General features: G+C 63.1%; 1 protein-coding gene across 1 annotated transcript in view; it reads left to right on the top strand.

The window, feature by feature from the left end:
• Positions 1-19,395, top strand: part of LOC123347462 — a 145,690-nt gene that overhangs the window by 125,671 nt on the left and 624 nt on the right. Inside the window, exons 5-9 of the mRNA XM_044984877.1 lie at positions 16,255-16,356; positions 16,974-16,992; positions 17,320-17,367; positions 18,205-18,233; positions 18,598-18,773. Of these exons, the coding sequence (XP_044840812.1) occupies positions 16,255-16,356; positions 16,974-16,992; positions 17,320-17,367; positions 18,205-18,233; positions 18,598-18,773 (374 nt within the window). The remainder of the gene's footprint in view (positions 1-16,254; positions 16,357-16,973; positions 16,993-17,319; positions 17,368-18,204; positions 18,234-18,597; positions 18,774-19,395) is intronic.

Here is a 19,395-nt window from a genome sequence, read left to right on the forward strand (position 1 = left end):
CCACTCCGTGAAGCTTGAATCGATCGGGGCTCCCAGGTGGTGGTGGTAGCTGAGGGTCCGGAGGGCTGGAGACAGGCAGAGCCCCCAGCACGATCACTCAGAGGAACTGAGGCAGGTTTTGGATCCAGGCAGCAGAGCACTTACTTGAGTGTGGGAAGGGGGTTTCGTAGAGAAACAACAATGGTTCAAGGGAGACGCTAGATTTGTTTACGTATGAACAAGGCAGGATACCAGTGTTGTTTTGTTCAGGCTGGACATGGGAGCTGATCATTCCCTGGCTATGGACGGTGCTCCTTGGAGGCAGCTCACAATGCAATTAGGGAGCTTCACTATTTCGTCTGATAACTACTGGGCTGGGTGTGTGCAGGCAGTAGGTGCATTGACATCTGGAGCAGAGATCCCCCATCATGCCATGCTGCCCTGCTTTGCTGGTCCCAGAGTTCTGTGCGGTTCTTGCCTTGGAGTCTCTGGTCTCCGTTCTGTAGCTAATGGAGACGCCTCCCTGTCCCATCTTCCTGCAGGTGAGGCCAGGGGAGTTTCCTTAATCCTGTCACCCTTATCCCAGGGGTTTAGGGGTGTCTCCCACGGCCTTTTCATTGCTCTTTGTAAGTCTTTCTTCTGATCGGTTTTGGTTCAAGCAGAGGCTGGAGTGGGAGGGTCTTTCGTGAGCCAGACAGGCTGGGTACTGCGCCCTGGTTCCCCCAGAACACAGAGCTGCTAGGTAACACCCTCTGCACCCCGCCTTCAGCCCCTCTCGCATTCCCTCTGGGTCTGTTCTTTCCCTCCTAGTCACCCTCTGCTCCCCTCCTTCAGCTCCCTGCCTCGTTCCCCCCCTTCCCCTCTGCACTCCTCCTTTGGCCCCGTCTCATTCCCCCGCTCTCTGTCCAACAGCGCTCTGCACCTCGGACGCCTGGGTTCCTCAGAGATTAACAGGACCCGAGCCTGTTTTCAGCTCTTTCAGTTCCACACAGGCAGACTCCGGATGGCGCCTCTCACACCCACCTGGGTCGCCCTCCCCAGGGCTTTTCCCTGCTCCCCAAAGGCAGCGGCCCCTTCCTAGAGCTCACGGGGGCTAGTGCCTCCTTCGGGCTCTAGCTCTGCAGTTGGTTATTCTCCACTGGGTGAGGCCCTGCCTCAGTTTCCCCATTGCCCTGCAGCACTATCTGTGCTGCTATGCAGGGAGCTGCAGCACAGCGCCTAAGTGTGTTGTTTCATGGGGACTTTCCTAGAGCAACAGAACCTGTCAGGCCAGGCTCTGCCCAGACCACGGCCACGATTAAGGACCCCACGTTGTGCCGAGCTCTGCACAGACATGGATCAACCCCCCCCCGCCCTTGTGAATACACCCAGTGAAACTGACAAGAATCCGCCGACCCTCCTCCGTGTCCAGCCCCAGCCCATTCACTGAATCAATCAATCTTTCTTTCTCCCCCCCCCCCGCCCCCACTTAACATAGTGGGATGGACTGTAAATCACAGAATCATAGAATCTCAGGGTTGGAAGGGACCTCAGGAGGTATCTAGTCCAACCCCCTGCTCAAAGCAGGACCAAACCCAACTAAATCATCCCGGCCAGGGCTTTGTCAAGCCTGACCTTAAAAACCTCTAAGGAAGGAGATTCCACCACCTCCCTAGGTAACCCATTCCAGTGCTTCACCACCCTCCGAGTGAAATAGGGTTTCCTAATATCCAACCTAGACCTCCCCCACTGCAACTTGAGACCATTGCTCCTTGTTCTGTCACCTGCCACCACTGAGAACAGTCTAGATCCATCCTCTTTGGAACCCCCCTTCAGGTAGTTGAAAGCAGCTATCAAATCCCCCCTCATTCTTCTCTTCTGCAGACTAAACAATCCCAGTTCCCTCAGCCTCTCCTCATAAGTCATGTGCTCCAGCCCCCTGATCATTTTTGTTGCCCTCCGCTGGACTCTTTCCAATTTTTCCACATCCTTCTTGTAGTGTGGGGGCCAAAAACTGGACACAGGACTCCAGATGAGGCCTCACCAATGTCGAATAGAGGGGAATGATCACATCCCTCGATCTGCTGGCAATGCCCCTACTTATACAGCCCAAAATGCTGTTGGCCTTCTTGGCAACAAGGGCACACTGTCGACTCATATCCAGCTTCTCGTCCACTGTAACCCCTAGGTCCTTTTCTGCAGAACTGCGGCCTAGCCACTCAGTCCCTAGTCTGTAGCAGTACATGGGATTCTTCTATCCTAAGTGCAGGACTCTGTACTTGTCCTTGTTGAATCTCATCAGGTTTCTTTTGGCCCAATTCTCTAATTTGTCTAGGTCCCTCTGTATCCTATCCCTACCCTCCAGCGTATCTACCACTCCTCCCAGTCTTCAAACTTGCTGAGGGTGCAGTCCACGCCGTCCTCCAGATCATTAATGAAGATATTGAACAAAACCGGCCCCAGGACCGACCCTTGGGGCACTCCGTTTGAAACCAGCTGCCAACTAGACATGGAGCCGTTGATCACTACTTGTTGAGCCTGACAATCTAGCCAGCTTTCTACCCACCTTATAATCCATTCATCCAGCCCATACTTCTTTAACTTGCCGGCAAGAATACTGTGGGAGTCCGTATCAAAAGCTTTGCTAAAGTCAAGGAATAACACATCCACTGCTTTCCCATCATCCACAGACCCAGTTATCTCCTCATAGAAGGCAATTAGGTTAGTCAGGCATGTCTTGCCCTTGGAGAATCCGTGCTGACTGTTCCTGATCACTTTCTTCTCCTCTAAGTGCTTCAGAATTGATTCCTTGAGGACCTGCTCCATGATTTTTCCAGGGACTGAGGTGAGGCTGACTGGCCTGTAGTTCCCTGGATCCTCCTCCTTCCCTTTTTTAAAGATGGGCACTACAGTAGCCTTTTTCCAGTCATCCGGGACCTCCCCCAATCACCATGAGTTGTCAAAGATAATGGCCAATGGCTCTGCAATCACATCCACCAACTGCTTTAGCACCCTCGGATGCAGCACATCCGGCCCCATAGACTTGTGCTCGTCCAGCTTTTCTAAATAGTCCCGAACCACTTCATTCTCCACAGAGGGCTGGTCACCTCCTCCCCATGCTGTGCTGCCCAGTGCAGCAGTCTGGGAGCTGATCTTGTTTGTGAAGACAGAGGCAAAAAAAGCATTGAGTACATTAGCTTTGCCACATCCTCTGTCACTAGGTTGCCTCCCTCATTCAGTAAGGGGCCCACACTTTCCTTGATCATCTTGTTGCTAACGTACCTGTAGAAACCCTTCTTGTTACTCTTAACATCCCTTGCTAGCTGCAACTCCAAGTGTGATTTGGCCTTCCTGATTTCACTCCTGCATGCCTGAGCAATAGTTTTATACTCCTCCCTGGTCATTTGTCCAATCTTCCACTTCTTGTAAGCTTCTTTTTTGTGTTTAAGATCAGCAAGGATTTCACTGTTAAGCCAAGCTGGTCGCCTGCCATATTTACTATTCTTTCTACACATGGGGATGTTTTAAATCCAGTATCCAGAGCCCTTTGCCCCACACCCCTCACTCCTGCCCCTTATCGCTCGTCCCACCCCAGAGCTCTCACCCCTCTTGTCTCCTCTCTTACAGCCTGGCTGCAGATCCTCCCCCGGCTGGTGTCGTCCGACGGGAATGAGGGACCCGGTTCATCCCCTGGTCTGTGCACAGGGGTCTGTGGGCGTCGTTGTTGGAAGGGGGGGACTGGCTGGCTCGGGGGTTGGGGGTGGGGCACAGGGCCTTTCCCCTTTAGGGGGCACCAGCTCCAATACGACCCCAGGGGGGGAACGGGCTGACTGGGGGGTGCCATCTCTTGTCCCCTCCCCCCATTTCTCATGTCTCTCTCAAGCTGTCTGTTCTGACCACAGCCCCTGAGTCGGCTCCTTCTCTGGGACTCCCAGGAGGGTGCAGGTTGTGGAGGAGAGCCCAGGGCTGGGGCAGCAGGGGGTGTGGGGGGGGGAAGCCCAGGGCTGGGGTGGGGGGCAGCCAAAAAATTTTTTGCTTGGGGCAGCAAAAAACCTAGAGCCGGCCTTGCCGGTGCCACCCCCTTCTCCCGGCATGTGGGGCGAGGGGGCTGGGAGGTCTCTCATGCCCACAAGCACCACCTGGTGCCCTAGATAAATGTCAGGGCTGCAGATGACAGACACCCCCAAAACCCACCAATACCCTCCCTTCTGCGCCAGCCCCCAGTGACTGTAGGCGGTACTGCATCCCCCAACCCCACCAGGATCCCCCCAGTGGCAGCAGGCGGTACTGCATCCCCCAACCCCACCAGGACCCCCCCAGTGTCAGCAGGCGGTACTGCATCCCCCAACCTCACCAGGATCCCCCCAGTGGCAGCAGGCGGTACTGCATCCCCCAACCCCACCAGGATCCCCCCCAGTGGCAGCAGGCGGTACTGCATCCCCCAACCCCACCAGGACCCCCCCAGTGGCAGCAGGCGGTACTGCAGCCCCCAACCCCACCAGGATCCCCCCCAGTGACAGCAGGCGGTACTGCATCCCCCAACTCCACCAGGACCCCCCCCCCGTGGCAGCAGGCGGTACTGCATCCCCCAACCCCACCAGGACCCCCCAAGTGGCAGCAGGCGGTACTGCATCCCCCAACCCCACCAGGATCCCCCCAGTGGCAGCAGGCGGTACTGCATCCCCCAACCCCACCAGGATCCCCCCAGTGGCAGCAGGCGGTACTGCAGCCCCCAGCCATAGTGGGATGTCGGGGGTGGTGAGGGATGATCGATTCTGTGGGTTACCTGCTACGTTCTCTTTCCCAGAGTTGGGGAGCGCAGCAGGCAGGGGGATGTAGCTGGTTTTATCACTGTTTTCAGGATCTCACCAACCCCTTTTTCCCTCCCAACTGTCTCCCGCTCTGCCTCTGTTCCAGGCCCCCTGCCGCCCCCCACACTCTCTCTGGGCTCCCAGGACCCTGTGTATTACCAGGGGGAGAATGTTAACCTCAGCTGCTCCGCTCCCCATGGCGAGGCAGTGACAGGATACAGATTCTACAGGGGAAGAGGGGACCAGACCCCGGAGCAGCTCCCATCTCCCAGCGGGGCAGCCTGGCTGGAGCTCAGGGCCGAGACGGGGAATCAGGGGCCCTACAGCTGCCAGTACTGGAGAAATGAGGCTGGGCAGGAGATCCCCTCCGCCGAGAGTAACAAGGTCTATATAACCGTGCAGGGTGAGTGCCCTCCGGCCGGGTATAAAAAGGGCTGTTTGTTACCCTCGCCCAGGGGAGACAGGGCTGGGGGGCCGATCCAAGGGGAGGGAAGAGAGGGGGCCAGACCAGCTCAGCGAGGCTGATCTGGATCCTGGTGGGCCCAGTGATTATTCTAGCAGGTGGCTCATGCCGAATCTTAGACCTGGGAACCGGGGCCTGGGCCCCACAGTCTGGGCCCCACAGCCTGCCCCAATGATGCCCAGGTTCCGAGGTCTCCCCCACAATTCACTTCTGAGCAACGTTCAGCTCCCACCAGCTATTGCTCTCCGCCAGCCCCCAGCACTGCATCCTGCTGCCCCCCAGTGTGGCTGGTGCTCAGAGCCCAGTGGGATGCTGCCCTCCCCCCCAGTGCAGTGACTGAGTGCTGGTGTCGGAGGCATGGGGGGGGCAGGTGTGAAGGGTTTTACGGGAGGGTTGGTTGGAGGCACGTTGGTTGGGGGGCCAGACTCAACGTGGGAGGGGGCAGCTCCCCCTCTGTGGGGGCCATTGGCTCTTGACCAGGTATTTCTCATTCCGAACTCTCCCTCATTTCCCCTCCCCCTGTGATCTCCTCTCTCCCAACCCCAGCCCCCCCGACAGCCCCCACACTCTCCCTGCACCCCCCACACCCGCTCTATCTCCCAGGGGAGCGTGTGACCCTCAGGTGCTCAGCTCCAGGGGGCGCCAGGCTGCAGGGATACAGGTTCTATGGGGAACAGGAGAGGCTGATCCATGACGAGGTCCCTGCCCCGGCTGGGGGCGCCGGGCTGGAGATTGTGGCCAAGATGGGGAAAGCCGGGGTGTATACCTGTGCCTACTGGATCCTGCGATCCGGGCGACGTATCCTGTCCGAGAGAAGCCAGCCAGTGTCTCTATCAGTGCAAGGTGAGGCCTCTTTCCCTGGTGGGGATGAAATGGAATATGGGGGGGTATCCTCTCCCCTGGGGTCTCTCCCCACCTCCCTAGCCCTGGATCCCCCCATTCCCTGTAAACCTCACCCCCCAACCCCATCCATCTGCCTGGCTCCCTCTGCCCCCCATATGCATGGCAAGGCATCCCCCTTGCCCCAGGGCAGCAGGTGGTCCAGCTCCCTGCAATGCTAAACCCCCGTTCCCCCCACAAGCAAGAGCCACTTTCTCTGCTGGATCCTCTGTGCTCCCCAACCTGGCGGGAGTGCTGCCTAGTGATTAGAGCCCCAGGCTGGGGCTTGGCAGGCCTGGGATCTGCTCCACACTCAGCTGCATCACACACACCCCCATAGAATCAGGACAACGCCCCGATCTCCCAGGTACAGCACTGAGAGCTCTGTGGCTGGATGCTGAGAGTGAGGGATTGTTCCTCTCTCTTTCAGCCCCCCCGGCAGCCCCAACCCTTTCCCTGAGCCCCCCGCCCCCTGTGTACCTCCCTGGGGAGTCTGTCATGCTCACGTGCTCCCCTCCACGGGGGGCGCCGGTGGCTGCCGGATTCCAGTTCTCCAGGGATGGGGGACGGAAGATCTCATCCGGGAGCAGCGATGTCCACACCCTGAGCATCACGGGGCCGGAGGACTCCGGCTCATACACCTGTGTGTACTGGATACGCCCATCCGGGCGGAAGATCCAGTCCCCGGGCAGCCGCCCCGTCTCCATCACTGTCACAGGTGAGCTCCATGTGCCGCCTCCGACTCCTGGGACATGCGTTATGGGGAGATCCCCTCTCCAGCAGGATGCCAGTTCCTACAGCTCCTGGGTGGGGGGATATTGACCCCCATACAGCCCTCTGGGGAGCCCCAGAGATTCGAAACTGAGCCGGGTTGGGGGATGCTGTCCCCACTGGGGTCTCCGGGGGCTGCGCCGCCCTTCACAAGCTGGGGTGGGAGCTCTGGGCCATGAGCCACAGATCGAAAGCCAGAAGGGCCCCCCGCACCGATCTGCACAGAGAGCTCCCCAAACTAGTCCCTAGGGGACTAGAGCAGATCCCCTCAGAACCCCACCCGGCTGGATTGAAACATGGCCAGGGATGGAGAAGCCCCCGCGCCCCTCAGTCAATCCCCGCCCCTAAAACCCTGCACCTTGGTTCCACCCTGAACTCGTCCCCCTTCAACCTCTGTTCCAGCCCCCCCGCCAGCCCCCAGGCTCTCGCTGGACCCCCCGAACACCGTGTATCTCCCAGGGGAACGGCTCAACCTTAGCTGCTCGGCTCCCGGGGCACAGGAAGTGACAGGCTACAGATTCTACAAGCAAACGCCGGAGCAGAGCTCCGAGGAGCTGCCGTCGCCCCCGGGGACCTGGCTGGAGATCCTGGCTGCGGTGGGGGACGAAGGACCATACACCTGCCAGTACTGGAGCAGGGAGTCTGGACGAGAGCTCCCCTCGGAGCTCAGCCAGCCCATCGCCATACGTGTGACGGGTGAGTCTCTCCCGCTCGGTGCCATCAGGGAGAGCGGGTGGTACCCAGGGGCTGCATGGGTTCCCCCTCGTGAGCTCTTCATCCGTCCTTCCAGCAGGCTGTGGCTCATCCCCAAAAATCAGTGGTGGGGCTGTAGCACCAGAGACCACCCCCACCCCGAGTCAGGGCAGGGCAACAAATGCTGAGTCAGGAGCTCAGGCCCTCAGGCAGGGCTGAGCAGTAACAACAGGCTCCAGCCTCCTCAGGCCGGGGAGAGGGGGAGATGCCACCCGTGAGCTGGGTAGCAGCGGGGCCGCAGGCCCTCCCACTCCACTGCGTCCCAGCCGGGCCCTGGCAGCTGCAGGCGGCCTGCTGCTGCGTCAGTGGGGATCCTGGCCGCAACACACTGACCTGGGCTCTGGCAGTGCTGCAGCCAGACGGGGGTCGGCTGCCCCCGGGCTACTTCCACTCTCCCCCTCGGGCCCTATCTGGGTCCTGGCGTTGGCCTCTGGGGCGTCCAGGAGCTTGGGCTCGTCGGGCCAGGGGTTGGTCGGCAGCTCCGGCGGCCCCTCCAGGTAGTGAGCACAGGGCGGGCCCAACCAGTCTGGGCGGCCGCCTTGGGCTGCAGGAGCTTCCCAGTCTTGGGCTCCCCCAGGGACATCTGCTCTCTCCGGCGGCTGGGCTCCTACTGAGCGCCGAGGGCCGGCTTTTATAGCTCCGGCTCACCACCTGACCCTCTGAGGGGCGGGCTCAGAGCTCCCTAGCTCCGCCCACTCCGGGCGGGATCTTCCCCCTCCGGGGCGGCAGGGAGCCACACCACCTCACTACACCCCACGCCCCAACTCCTGTCACCCCTGCACCCCATCGCCCCTGCACCCTGCACCCCCTGCGTCCCTAGCTCTCCTGCACCCTGTCCCCCATTGCCCCTGCACCCTGAACCCCCTACGTCCCTGCACCCTGTCACCCTGCACCCCCTGCGTCCCTAGCTCTCCTGCACCCTGTCCCCCATCGCCCCTGCACCCTGAACCCCCTACATCCCTGCACCCTGTCCCCTGGCTTCCCTGCACCCTGTCCCCCTGCACCCCGTCCCCATCCCCATCCCCCTGCACCACATACCCCTACATCCCTGCACCCTGTCACCCTGCACCCCCTGTGTCCCTGCACCCCATCCCCCTGCACCCTGTCCCCCATCACCCCTGTATCCCTGCACCCTGTCCCTGGCTTCCCTGCACCCCATCTCCCTGCACCCCAGCACACTGGACCCCAGAGCAGCTGGGGTGAACCGTTCCCCAGCTGAGCTCCACCAAGCCCCAGAGCAGGCCAGGTCTGCGGGGAAGGTGACCCATTGGGCTCCCAGGGGCTGGCCGAGCTCAGCAGGAAGCCTGACTCCAGTTCTAGGCGCCCATGTTGGGAGATGCCCATACAGCCCCCTGGGGAGCCCCAGTGATCCAAAACTGAGCCGGGTTGGGGGATGCTGTCCCCATTGGGGTCTCCGGGGGCTGCGCCGCCCTTCTCAGGCTGGGGTGGGAGCTCTGGACTGAGAGCCACAGATGGAAAGCCAGAAGGCGCCCCCCCCCATCTGCACAGAGAGCTCCCCAAACTAGTCCCTAGGGGACTAGAGCAGATCCCCTCAGAACCCCACCCGGCTGGAGTGAAACATGGCCAGGGATGGAGAAGCCCCCGCGCCCCTCAGTCAATCCCCGCCCCTAAAACCCTGCACCTTGGTTCCACCCTGAACTCGTCCCCCTTCAACCTCTGTTCCAGCCCCCCCGCCAGCCCCCAGGCTCTCGCTGGACCCCCCGAACACCGTGTATCTCCCAGGGGAACGGCTCAACCTCATCTGCTCGGCTCACGGGGCCCAGGAAGTGACAGGCTACAGATTCTACAAGCGACCGCCGGGGCTGAGCTCTGAGGCGCTGCCGTTGCCCCAGGGGACCTGGCTGGAGATCCTGGCTGCGGTGGGGGACGAAGGACCATACACCTGCCAGTACTGGAGCAGGGAGTCTGGACGAGAGCTCCCCTCGGAGCTCAGCCAGCCCATCGCCATACGTGTGACGGGTGAGTCTCTCCCACTCGGTGCCATCAGGGAGAGCGGGTGGTACCCAGGGGCTGCATGGGTTCCCCCTCGTGAGCTCTTCATCCGTCCTTCCAGCAGGCTGTGGCTCATCCCCAAAAATCAGTGGTGGGGCTGTAGCACCAGAGACCAGGGCCGGCTCCAGGCACCAGCATCCCAAGCAGGTGCTTGGGGCGACAACCTGCAAGGGGCGGCAGTCCCTGTGTTTTTGCCCCCAAGCAGCGCGTGAATTGCCGCCGGACGGTGGGGGCAGTCCGTGCGCCGCTAGGGTGGCTCGTGCGTTCCCGCGGTGGTGGCAATTCGGCGGCGGCTTCTATGTTCAGCTGTCCGCGGCGGTGCAGCTTCTGTCTTCTGGCTGAAGACAAAAGTTGCTGCCGAATTGCCGCCACTGCGGAAACGCGTGTGCTGCCCTAACGGCACACGGACTTCTCCCGCCGTCTGCAGCAGCAATTCGGCGCACTGCTTGGGGCGGCAAAACCAGTAGAGCCGGGCCTGGTGGCCCACAGTGGAGGCTGCAGAGCCTAGCACAATACCCCTGCCATAGCCAGTTGCAAGCATCCAGCCAGTGGGGTCTGGAGCCAGGTTCAGAGCCGGCTCCTGCCGAGCCGTCCCCAGTGGGCCGAGCAGGGCCCATGGCGATAGGAGCGCGGACACTCCACATGCACCAGCGCTGGGCCGCAGCTCAGTCGGGAGAGTGCCGGAGTCCCGTGTAACTCAGGCAGCGCCTGTGGGTGGCCGGCTGGGGCCGACCCACAGCAGCCTCGCAGAACAATGGGTCAGCCCGGCCTGGGCGCGGCTGGAGGGAGAGGCGTCCCCTTGGGCAGCCTGGGCCTTACCAGCGGGGGACATGTGTGACCCCCGTGTAGCTCCCCCCGGGGGCCGGGTACCACTTCCTGCCCCGTTCCAGGCCGGCCCTTCCTGAAGCCGGAACGTTCCTCCCGCGGCCAGGTGCGCCGGTTGGACGAGTTTCAACGGCACCGAGTGGGTGGGGTGGGGGGGTTCCGAGAGTTTGTCGCGGGAAGCTCGAGCTCGGTCCTGGCAGGTCAGTGGCATGAGCTGGGATCCACGCGTCGCCCCGCTAAGTGCCCCGACCGGCCTGGGAGAGCGGGAGCGCGCGGGTGGCAGGAGCAGGTCGGGGCTGAGGGGAAAGTAGAGTCGCGCGCATGCCACCCTAACGGCACATGGACAGCCCCCACCGTCCGCGGCGAATTTGGCGCGCTGCTTGGGGCGGCGAAAACTGTAGAGCCGTCCCTGCCAGAGACACCCCCCTCCCCCGAGCCACAGCCCTTTCTTCCCCCTCTACCCTGCCGTGAAAGGGTGGGCACCCAGCTCTTGCGAGCACCCCCTGTGGTTGGGTGTTTCTGGGCCATTTGAGTTCTGGTAACTTCCTGCAGCCCTTCCCGGGCTCATTCCCCACTCAGTCCACAGGCAGCCAGGAGCTGCACTCCCTCCCTCCCTCCGTCACTTGCTCTCCCCCACCCTCACTCACTTTCGCCAGGCTGGGCTGGGAGTTGGGGTCGGGGCGGGGAAGGACTCCGGCTGGGGATGTGGGCTCTGGGGTGGGGCCAGGGATGAGGGGTTTGGGGGGCAGGAGGGGGCTCAGGGAGGGGTATGGGTTGCGGGACAGGGTTTGGGGTCCCAGCGACGCTTATCGCAGCTGCCAGTTAGTGGCCACCACGTCCCTGCAGGCCCTAGGCATACGGGCGGCCAGGGAGGCTCCACGCGCTGCTGCTCACCCACAGGCGTCACCCCCACAACTCCCATTGGTCGTGGTTCCCAGCCAATGGGAGCTGCAGAGCCAGCATTTGGGGCAGTGGCAGCACATGGAGCCTCCCTGGGGCCACAAGGACCTGGCAGCTGCTTCCAGGAGCCGCGCAGAACCAGGGCAGGTAGGGAGCCTGCCTTAGCCCTGGGCCTCCACTGTGCCACCAACCGGACTTTTAACGCCCGGTCGGCAGTGCAGACCGGAGCCACTGGGGTCCCTTTTCAACCAGGCTTTCCGGCCAAAAACCAGACACCTGGCAACCCTGGCTCCTTCATTGCTGCCAGCAAACGCCTTGGTCCTGCTGCTCTTCCACCCCGGCACACACCCCTGTCTCCTCCAGTGCCAAGCAGCAACTACCTGCTGCTCTGGCCTGCAGCTCCTTTTATACGGCCCTCCTGGCCCCTCCTTGGCCGTTCCTGCAGCTCCTCCGATTGGTTCCTTCCTCGCAACCACTCTAGGCCCCTTGGAGGACCTCTCCACTGCTCCGTTCCCGGGATGACTGTGGCGGAGCCCTGAGGCCTCAGCAGGGGACCTTTGGGCTTAGTCCACCCCCTCCTCCCCCTCCTGCGGGGAACAAAGCTCTGGCCGCCCGTCAGAAGTGGGGAGTGATAGAAACGGGGGAAATTTCCCCCCCAAGCCCCAGGTCCTGCCCGTGGGGACCAGCCCGGAGAATTGCTGCTCTGAGCCGGGGCCCATGTGCTGGGAATGAGGGCGGAGGAGAGAGACCTGGGGGTGTCGGTCGATGCAGGAGGAAGAGGGGCCGCACCAGGAGAAAGGCCGATGCCGCCCTGGGCTGGCACAGCCGAGGTGTCTGCTGTGCAGAGGGCGGGTTTAATGCCCGTGGAGAAGGCGCTGGGCAGAGCTCAGCTGGAAGCCGGGCGCGATCCTGGGCAGCCCCGTCCCCGATGGAGGAACCCCGGCTGGAGCAGGAGCCGAGGAGGACTGGTGGGACGCCGGGGGGGAGGGGATCCTGTCCCAACAAGGGATCCTGGTCCAGTCTGAATGCAGGTCTGGCCCTGCTGCCACAGCCCCAATCCCCAGGCCAGCTGCAGCCTCCCCCTCCCACCCCTCAGACTGCCCCGGCCGTGACATCGCAGCCCCCCCCCCCCCGAGTGCTATGAGACCTCCGCACCATCCCCCTCTGACCCCAGCCCTCCCCAGCCTCCCCCGGCTGCCCCATGATGGACCCGTGCCAGGCAGCAGGAGGCGCTGGTGTCATGTGGTGCCCTTGGGTGGGTCCCAGGCAGTGGGGCTCGACCCTGGGGTCTGAATCCACCGGCTCCCACAGCCTGCCCCATGGCGGGTGGTGCTGATCATAGGGATGCACCCAGCTCTGCGTGTGGCCTGGCATCGCTGGGGGGACAAGGGCTGCCCAGTGGGGGGGCTCTCACCGGTGATCTAACCGGGTGCAGCCGTGTCACACTAGCTCGGGCGCTGGGCCCCCCCCCAGGGATCTGGGCTGCAGGGGGCGAATGAGGGGGGATTGGGGGCATAGACTCAGTGGGGGGCAGGTCCCCATCTTTGGGCTCACTGGCTATGAGCTGTGGGGTCTCATCCGAGCTGTCTCTTTCTCTCTCCCCCTCCCCATTCTCTCCGTCTGCAACAGAGCATCCCCCTGCCCCCCGGCTCGCTCTGGCTCCCCCACACCCCGTGTACGTCCCAGGGGAGCAGCTGACCTTCAGGTGCTCGGCTCCCCGGGGTGAGGGGGTGACCAGATACAGATTCTACAGGCAGCGAGGGGGGCTGATCGCTGACGGGGTCCCTGAGCAGACTGGGGGTGCCTGGCTGGAGCTCAGGACTGAGACGGGGATGGCCGGGCTGTACGTCTGTATGTACTGGACACTGCGCGCCGGGCGAGAGGTGCCATCCGGGGAGAGCCGGCCTGTCTCCGTGTCTGTGACAGGTGAGCTCAGTCTGGTCTCTGGGACCCCTCCCCCTGCGCCTCGTCCCTCTGCACACTGCGCCCCATCACCCCATCCCCCTGCACTCTATCCTCCTGCACCCCTTCACCCCATCCCTCTGTGCCCCTGCCCCCCATCCCCCTGCACTCCATCCTCCTGTGCCCCGGCACCCCGTCCCTCTGCGTCCCTGCACCCTGTCCCCTTGTCTCCCACACCCCAACTCCTGTCACCCCTGCACCCCATCCCCCTGCACCCTGTCCCCTTGTCCCCCATACCCCATCCCCCTTTTCCCCACACCCCGACTCCCGTTGCCCCTGCACCCTGTCGCCCTGCATCCTGTCCCCTGGCTCCCCTGCACCCCACCCCCCTGCACCTGTTGCCTTGTGACCCCTGGGTCCCTGCACCCTGTCCCTGGCTCCCCTGCACCCCATCTCCCTGCACCCCAGCACACTGAACCCCAGAGCAGCTGGGGTGAACCATTCCCCAGCTGAGCTCCACCAAGCCCCAGAGCAGGCCAGGTCTGGGGGGAAGGTGACCCATTGGGCTCCCAGGGCCTGGCAGAGCTCAGCAGGAAGCCTGACTCCGGTTCTGGGCACCCGTGTTGGGAAGATGCCGGATCCCTGCTGGAGCTGGGACAGGGAAGGGCTGGTGGGACACCCAGGGGCACGGAGAGCCGGTCCCACCGGAGGGGACTGGGGGAGCTGGGCTGGTTCACCCCAGTTGCCGGCCGAGCAGGGTCTGATGGTGCCGTAACCACAGTGGGGGCAGGGGGAGGAGCTGAGCAATGGCCTGGGGCGGCTCCAGGCCCCAGCACGCCAAGCGCGTGCTTGGGGCGGCATGCCGCGGGGGGTGCTCTGCCGGTCGCCGGGAGGGTCCGCTGGTCCCGCGGCTTCGGTGGAGCATCCGCAGGCACGTCTGCAGGAGGTCCACCGGAGCTGCAGGACCAGCGACCGGCAGAGCGCCCCCCGCTGTGTGCCGCCGTGCTTGGGGCGGCGAAATGGCTAGAGCCGCCCCTGGCGATGGCGGCCAAAGGAGGCAAGAGAACAAAGGGGACGAGCCGGGCTGGGCTCGCTGGAGGCTGGCCGGGGGAGAAGGTTTCTGACCATCGGAGGTTTGAAACCTTGGACCAACCTCTGGCAGGAGCTGGGGGACAAAGTCCTGCTGTCCCCAGCTCCGCCCTGGGCTACTCGGAGACTGTCTGTGGCAGGAGGCCGAGATAGAGTCACATTTTCCCCCCAGATTTTCCCGGGAAGCCCTCGGTGTCCCTGTCTCTGGACTATCCGGCCTATGTGGCTGGAGACAGGGTGGAAATTAACTGCTCGGCTCCCCCCGGTGCCTCCCCGGTGCAGTACGGGCTCTACAAGAGCTGGCAGCTGCTAGGATCCCTGACGGGAGACACTGGGACTTGGCAGATGGATCTTCAAGACAATGGCTCCGGATACGCCACCTGGACCTTCTCCTGCGCCTACACGGAGTGGATCCAGGGGAGGGAAGTGCCCTCCAATGCCAGCGACCCCATCTCCGTCTCTGTGCTCCCAGCACCGGCCGCCCCATCCCTGCAGCTCATCCCGCCCCTCCCGCTCTACGTGACGGGGGAGACGGTGACGGCCGAGTGCGTCGTCCCTGCTGGGCCCTACGTCCCCCGGGCCCACTGGGTGCTGAGAGACGGGGAGGCACTTCGAGAGCTGCCCGGGCCCCGGCTCCCCCTGAATGTCACCCCCAGCGACAGCGGGACCTACCGGTGTGGGTACAGCACAGAGCTCCACGGGCGCCACCTCCGCTCACCCCCCAGCGACCCGGTGCCACTGAGCGTGACTGGTACGGACCCCCCCAGCCCCCGTTCTACATGATAGACAGTCCTGCCCCGCCCCCGCTGCCTCACTGCCCATTATACAGTACAGCCGCCCCTCCCCCACCCCCGCCCTCTGCTGCCCCCTAGTGCCCATTATACAGTACAGCCGCCCCTTCCCCGCCCCCACCCTCTGCTGCCCCCTAGTGCCCATTATACAGTACAGCCGCCCTCCCCACCCCCACCCTCTGCTGCCCCCTAGTGCCCATTATATAGCACAGCCGCCCCTCCCCCAACCCCACCCTCTGCTGCCCCCTAGTGCCCATTATACAGTACAGCCACCCTACCCCCACCCTCTGCTGCCCCCTAGTGCCCATTACACAGTGTAGCCGCCCCTCCCCCGCCCCCACCCTCTGCTGCCCCCTAGTGCCCATTATACAGTACAGCCGCCCCTTCCCCACACACAGCATATGATTTCTCTGTTGACCTCTGCCCTGTCCTGCTCCCTTCAGATCCCCCTCCCCAGCCAGTGCTGAGTGTGGATCCCCCGTCCGGAGTGGTGAGTGAAGGGCTCCCCCTGCTCATCACCTGCATGGCCCCCGGGGACGCCAGCGAAAGGAGGTTTCACTTCTACAAGGATGGAGCTGAGACCATCCCTGGGGACACAGGGTCTGAGATCAGCACCACAGAGCCCAGCACCGGCTCTATGAACATCTCTGTGCTCAGCATCCTGCGAGCCGGTCCCAGCAACACTGGGGAATTCAGCTGCGGGTACGAGGTGAACATGAGCGGCAGGTGGATCCCATCCCACAGGAGCCAGGCTGTGAACGTCACTGTGACAGGTGAGGCCTGTAATCACACCCCACAATAACCCCAGCACCCTACACCTGCTCCCCTGGGGGAGACCCTGGAACCAAGACACAGCATGTGTTAGAGGGGGTGAGAGAACCACATGTGGATCCAAGGGTGCAGTACCTGAGCCTGACACAAGGTGGCAGCATTTCACTATGGGTGGTACCAAGCGCATCTGGCAGGCAAAAAATCCTTCCTTAAAGGGGAGGGTCCAGATTGTCTCCTGCCCTAGCTGGGGTCTGGAGCAGTTAGTGGGGCCCCAGACGCTGCCCGCTCCTTTCTTCCTGGCTGTTAACTCATCCCCTCCTTTTACCAGCCTGGTCTCTGCCCGTCCCCCTGGTGGCTGGGTGCAGTGGGGCTGCCGCGGCTCTGGCTCTGCTGCTGCTGCTCATCTGCCTCTGCAGGAAGAAGAAGGCAGGTGCGTGAGGCGTAGGATGGGGAATGGGACCCAGGCGTCCGGGATGGCAGCACAGGGCATTCACCCCTAGGGGGCACCGCAGCTCTCAGTGCCTGTGGGGGATGGGACCCAGGCATGAGAGACAGGAGTGTTCTCACCTTGGGGCGCCTTCAGCGCTCTCAGCCCCCACAGGGAGTGACATGGGCTAGCAAGAGCCAGTTGCAAAGGACTGTGGGTAACTGGCTAGAGCAGGACAGCCATGCAAGGGATCATGGGTAGTTGGGTACCACAGGACTCTGGTGCAAAGGACTGTGGGTAATTTGGCTAAGCAGACTCCTGATACAAAGGATTGTGAGTGACTTGGCTTTGGTGGGGATGGAATACCAGGAATGGGCTGAGACCCAGCCAACTTCGGGTAGGGGACAGGATGGGGGATGGGACCCAGGCATCCAAGAAGCAGCACAGTCACCTCACCCCTGGGGGAGCCGGTGCTGGACAAACTGGAAGCGGGGATGGGACCCAGGCGTCCAGGATGGCAGGGTGCTCCCCCTTAGGGGGCACCGCAATGGGGGAGAGACGGGGACAAGAGACTCTGTGGATTCTCACTTTAATTCCATCTCTTTCCCTTCCTTCCCCAGCTACCCGCCGGCTCTCCACGTAAGTTCCTCCGGGTCCCCAGGCCTCTCCGTGGGGCCAGGAGCTGTTCATACCTGGGAGGGCAAATATGTTCCAACAGGTCCCTCGATCCCCTGGGGATAGAACCCAGGAGTCCTGGCTCCTGACTGTGACACACACACCCCCGCACCCCATAGGGCAAAATTCTCTGATGCCCCCGCTTCTATCCTGCTGCACCTCACATCCCCCTGGTGGTCACATTGGGAATTGCAGCCCCTGGGCCTTGCTAAACCCAGCAGGAGCCCCCCCCCCGCCCCCACCACCAGGCCAAGCCCCACATTGACCCCCACTCCCACAATTCCCTTCCAGGTCCTACTGGAAGAGCCAGGAGCTGCGCCGGTCGCGGATAATGAGACGGTATGTAAGAGGGCGGGGTCTGGTCTCCCTGGCCCCACCCCCCAGGGGACTGGCTCTAGGGTCAGCCCCCCAGCCTGGCTCACTCACACCCTCTAGTGGTGACACCAGCACATAGCGGGTCGCACAGCCTGGATGGGGGCTGGGTGTTGAGCTCAAGTGATAAGGGCTCCGGTCCATGGATCCAGGTGGCCGGTGGGTCAATCTATGGGGAGGGACGTGGCCTATAGAAAATAAAAGGGGGGATTTCTGTTCCTGGGACTCTGTGAATGATAAGAGGGGGCTGGGGCCCAGGTAGGGCATTGGATGGCTAAGTGCGCCCAGGGGCTGATCTCAGTGGGGAAAACGGGGGCAGCAGGGATCGTTTGGAGGTTGGGGGAGACCGGGATGGATCTCAGGGGAAGATGTGGGACAGGGAGACCAGGCTGGGGCAGAAGGGGGGTCAAATAGTGCACAGGACAGGAGGGAAGTTGGGGGGAATCAGGGGGGAGGGTAAGGAAAAGAGAACGAAGGAGGGAACTGGAGTGTGACCGAAGGGAACGAGCGAAGGGAATGGGGCGAAGACAGGAGAAATCGATGGAGGAAAGGGAGTAAAGAGAGAGAAAGGAGGAGAGGAGGAAAAGGGGGAGGGAGGAAGGAGAGAGAACGAAGGAGACGGAGGAGGACAAAGAGGATGATTGGCTAGGAAAGGAGGAGAAGAGAGAAAGTGGCGACCCAGAATCCTTTGCAGCAGCGTGGGGCATTGGGGGTCGTATGGGCTGACCTGTCCCTGCCCCATAGAGGACAGGGGCCCTCAGCAGCCTCCCACCGCACCACTGACCCTCCCTTCTGCCTTCACAGGTCGACCGACATCTCCGGGGTCAATATGGGTGAGTAACGACTGCCCCACCCCCACTGGGGGCAGCCCCCCCCCACCTCCGGGCCTGGTGCCAGGACCTCAGGTGCCCATCCCAGCACCGCTGGCCTCCCCTTTAAGAGCAGGATTTCTTACTGCCGCACCCCGGCTTCAGTGGGTTACGATGTTGCCACCTAGTGGTGAAATATGAGAACTGCACCGGGGGGGAACATGGTGTCACAGCCATGGTAAGCGGGGGAGGGGAGAGACCAAGGGACCAGTATGGGGGGGAGGGGAGAGACAGGGCCAAGGGGCCGAGCCAGGGGGCAGAGACAGAGCCGAGGGGCTGATATGGGGGTGGGCAGGGGGAACCCGCTCTGACCCCCCCCTCTGGTTAGGTCTCCAGCAGAGGACCGAGGGGGGCTGGCCCCAGGCAGTGTCCCAGGACTGGGGGCTGCTCCCCAAGCTCCCCGCAGAGGGGCCCAGGCCGGGGCAAGCGGCTGGGGGGGCAGCGCCCCTTAAAGGCCAGAAGGAGGAAGACGACGCAGACTCTGGGGCTGAGTTTGAATTCCCGGTAAGGCCCCCCCACCCCTCTGCCCAGCCCCCCACTCCTTTCCCCATGGCACCCCTTGCCCAGCCCCCCACCCCCAGCACCCCTCTGCCCAGCCCCCCCTCCTTTCCCCATGGCACCCCTTGCCCAGCCCCCCACCCCCAGCACCCCTCTGCCCAGCCCCCCTCCTTTCCCCATGGCACCCCTTGCCCAGACCCCCACCCCCCAGCACCCCTCTGCCCAGCCCCCCTCCTTTCCCCATGGCACCCCTTGCCCAGCTCCCCACCCCCCAGCACCCCTCTGCCCAGCCCCCCTCCTTTCCCCCTGGCACCCCTTGCCCAGCCACCCACCCCCCAGCACCCCTCTGCCCAGCCCCCCTCCTTTCCCCATGGCACCCCATGCCCAGCCCCCCACCCCCGCGCACCCCTCTGCCCAGCCCCCCACTCCTTTCCCCATGGCACCCCTTGCCCAGCCCCCCACCCCCCAGTACCCCTCTGCCCAGGCCCCCCTCCTTTCCCCATGGCACCCCTTGCCCAGACCCCCACTCTCTGTCCCCATGACATACCCCTGCCCAGTGCCCCACACCCAGCCTGCTCTCCACCACACAGCACCGCCTGCCCAGCCCCCACCACACAGCAACCCCTGC

The sequence above is a fragment of the Mauremys mutica genome, chromosome 13 (assembly GCF_020497125.1).
Source record: "Mauremys mutica isolate MM-2020 ecotype Southern chromosome 13, ASM2049712v1, whole genome shotgun sequence".
Classification (NCBI taxonomy): domain Eukaryota; kingdom Metazoa; phylum Chordata; order Testudines; family Geoemydidae; genus Mauremys; species Mauremys mutica.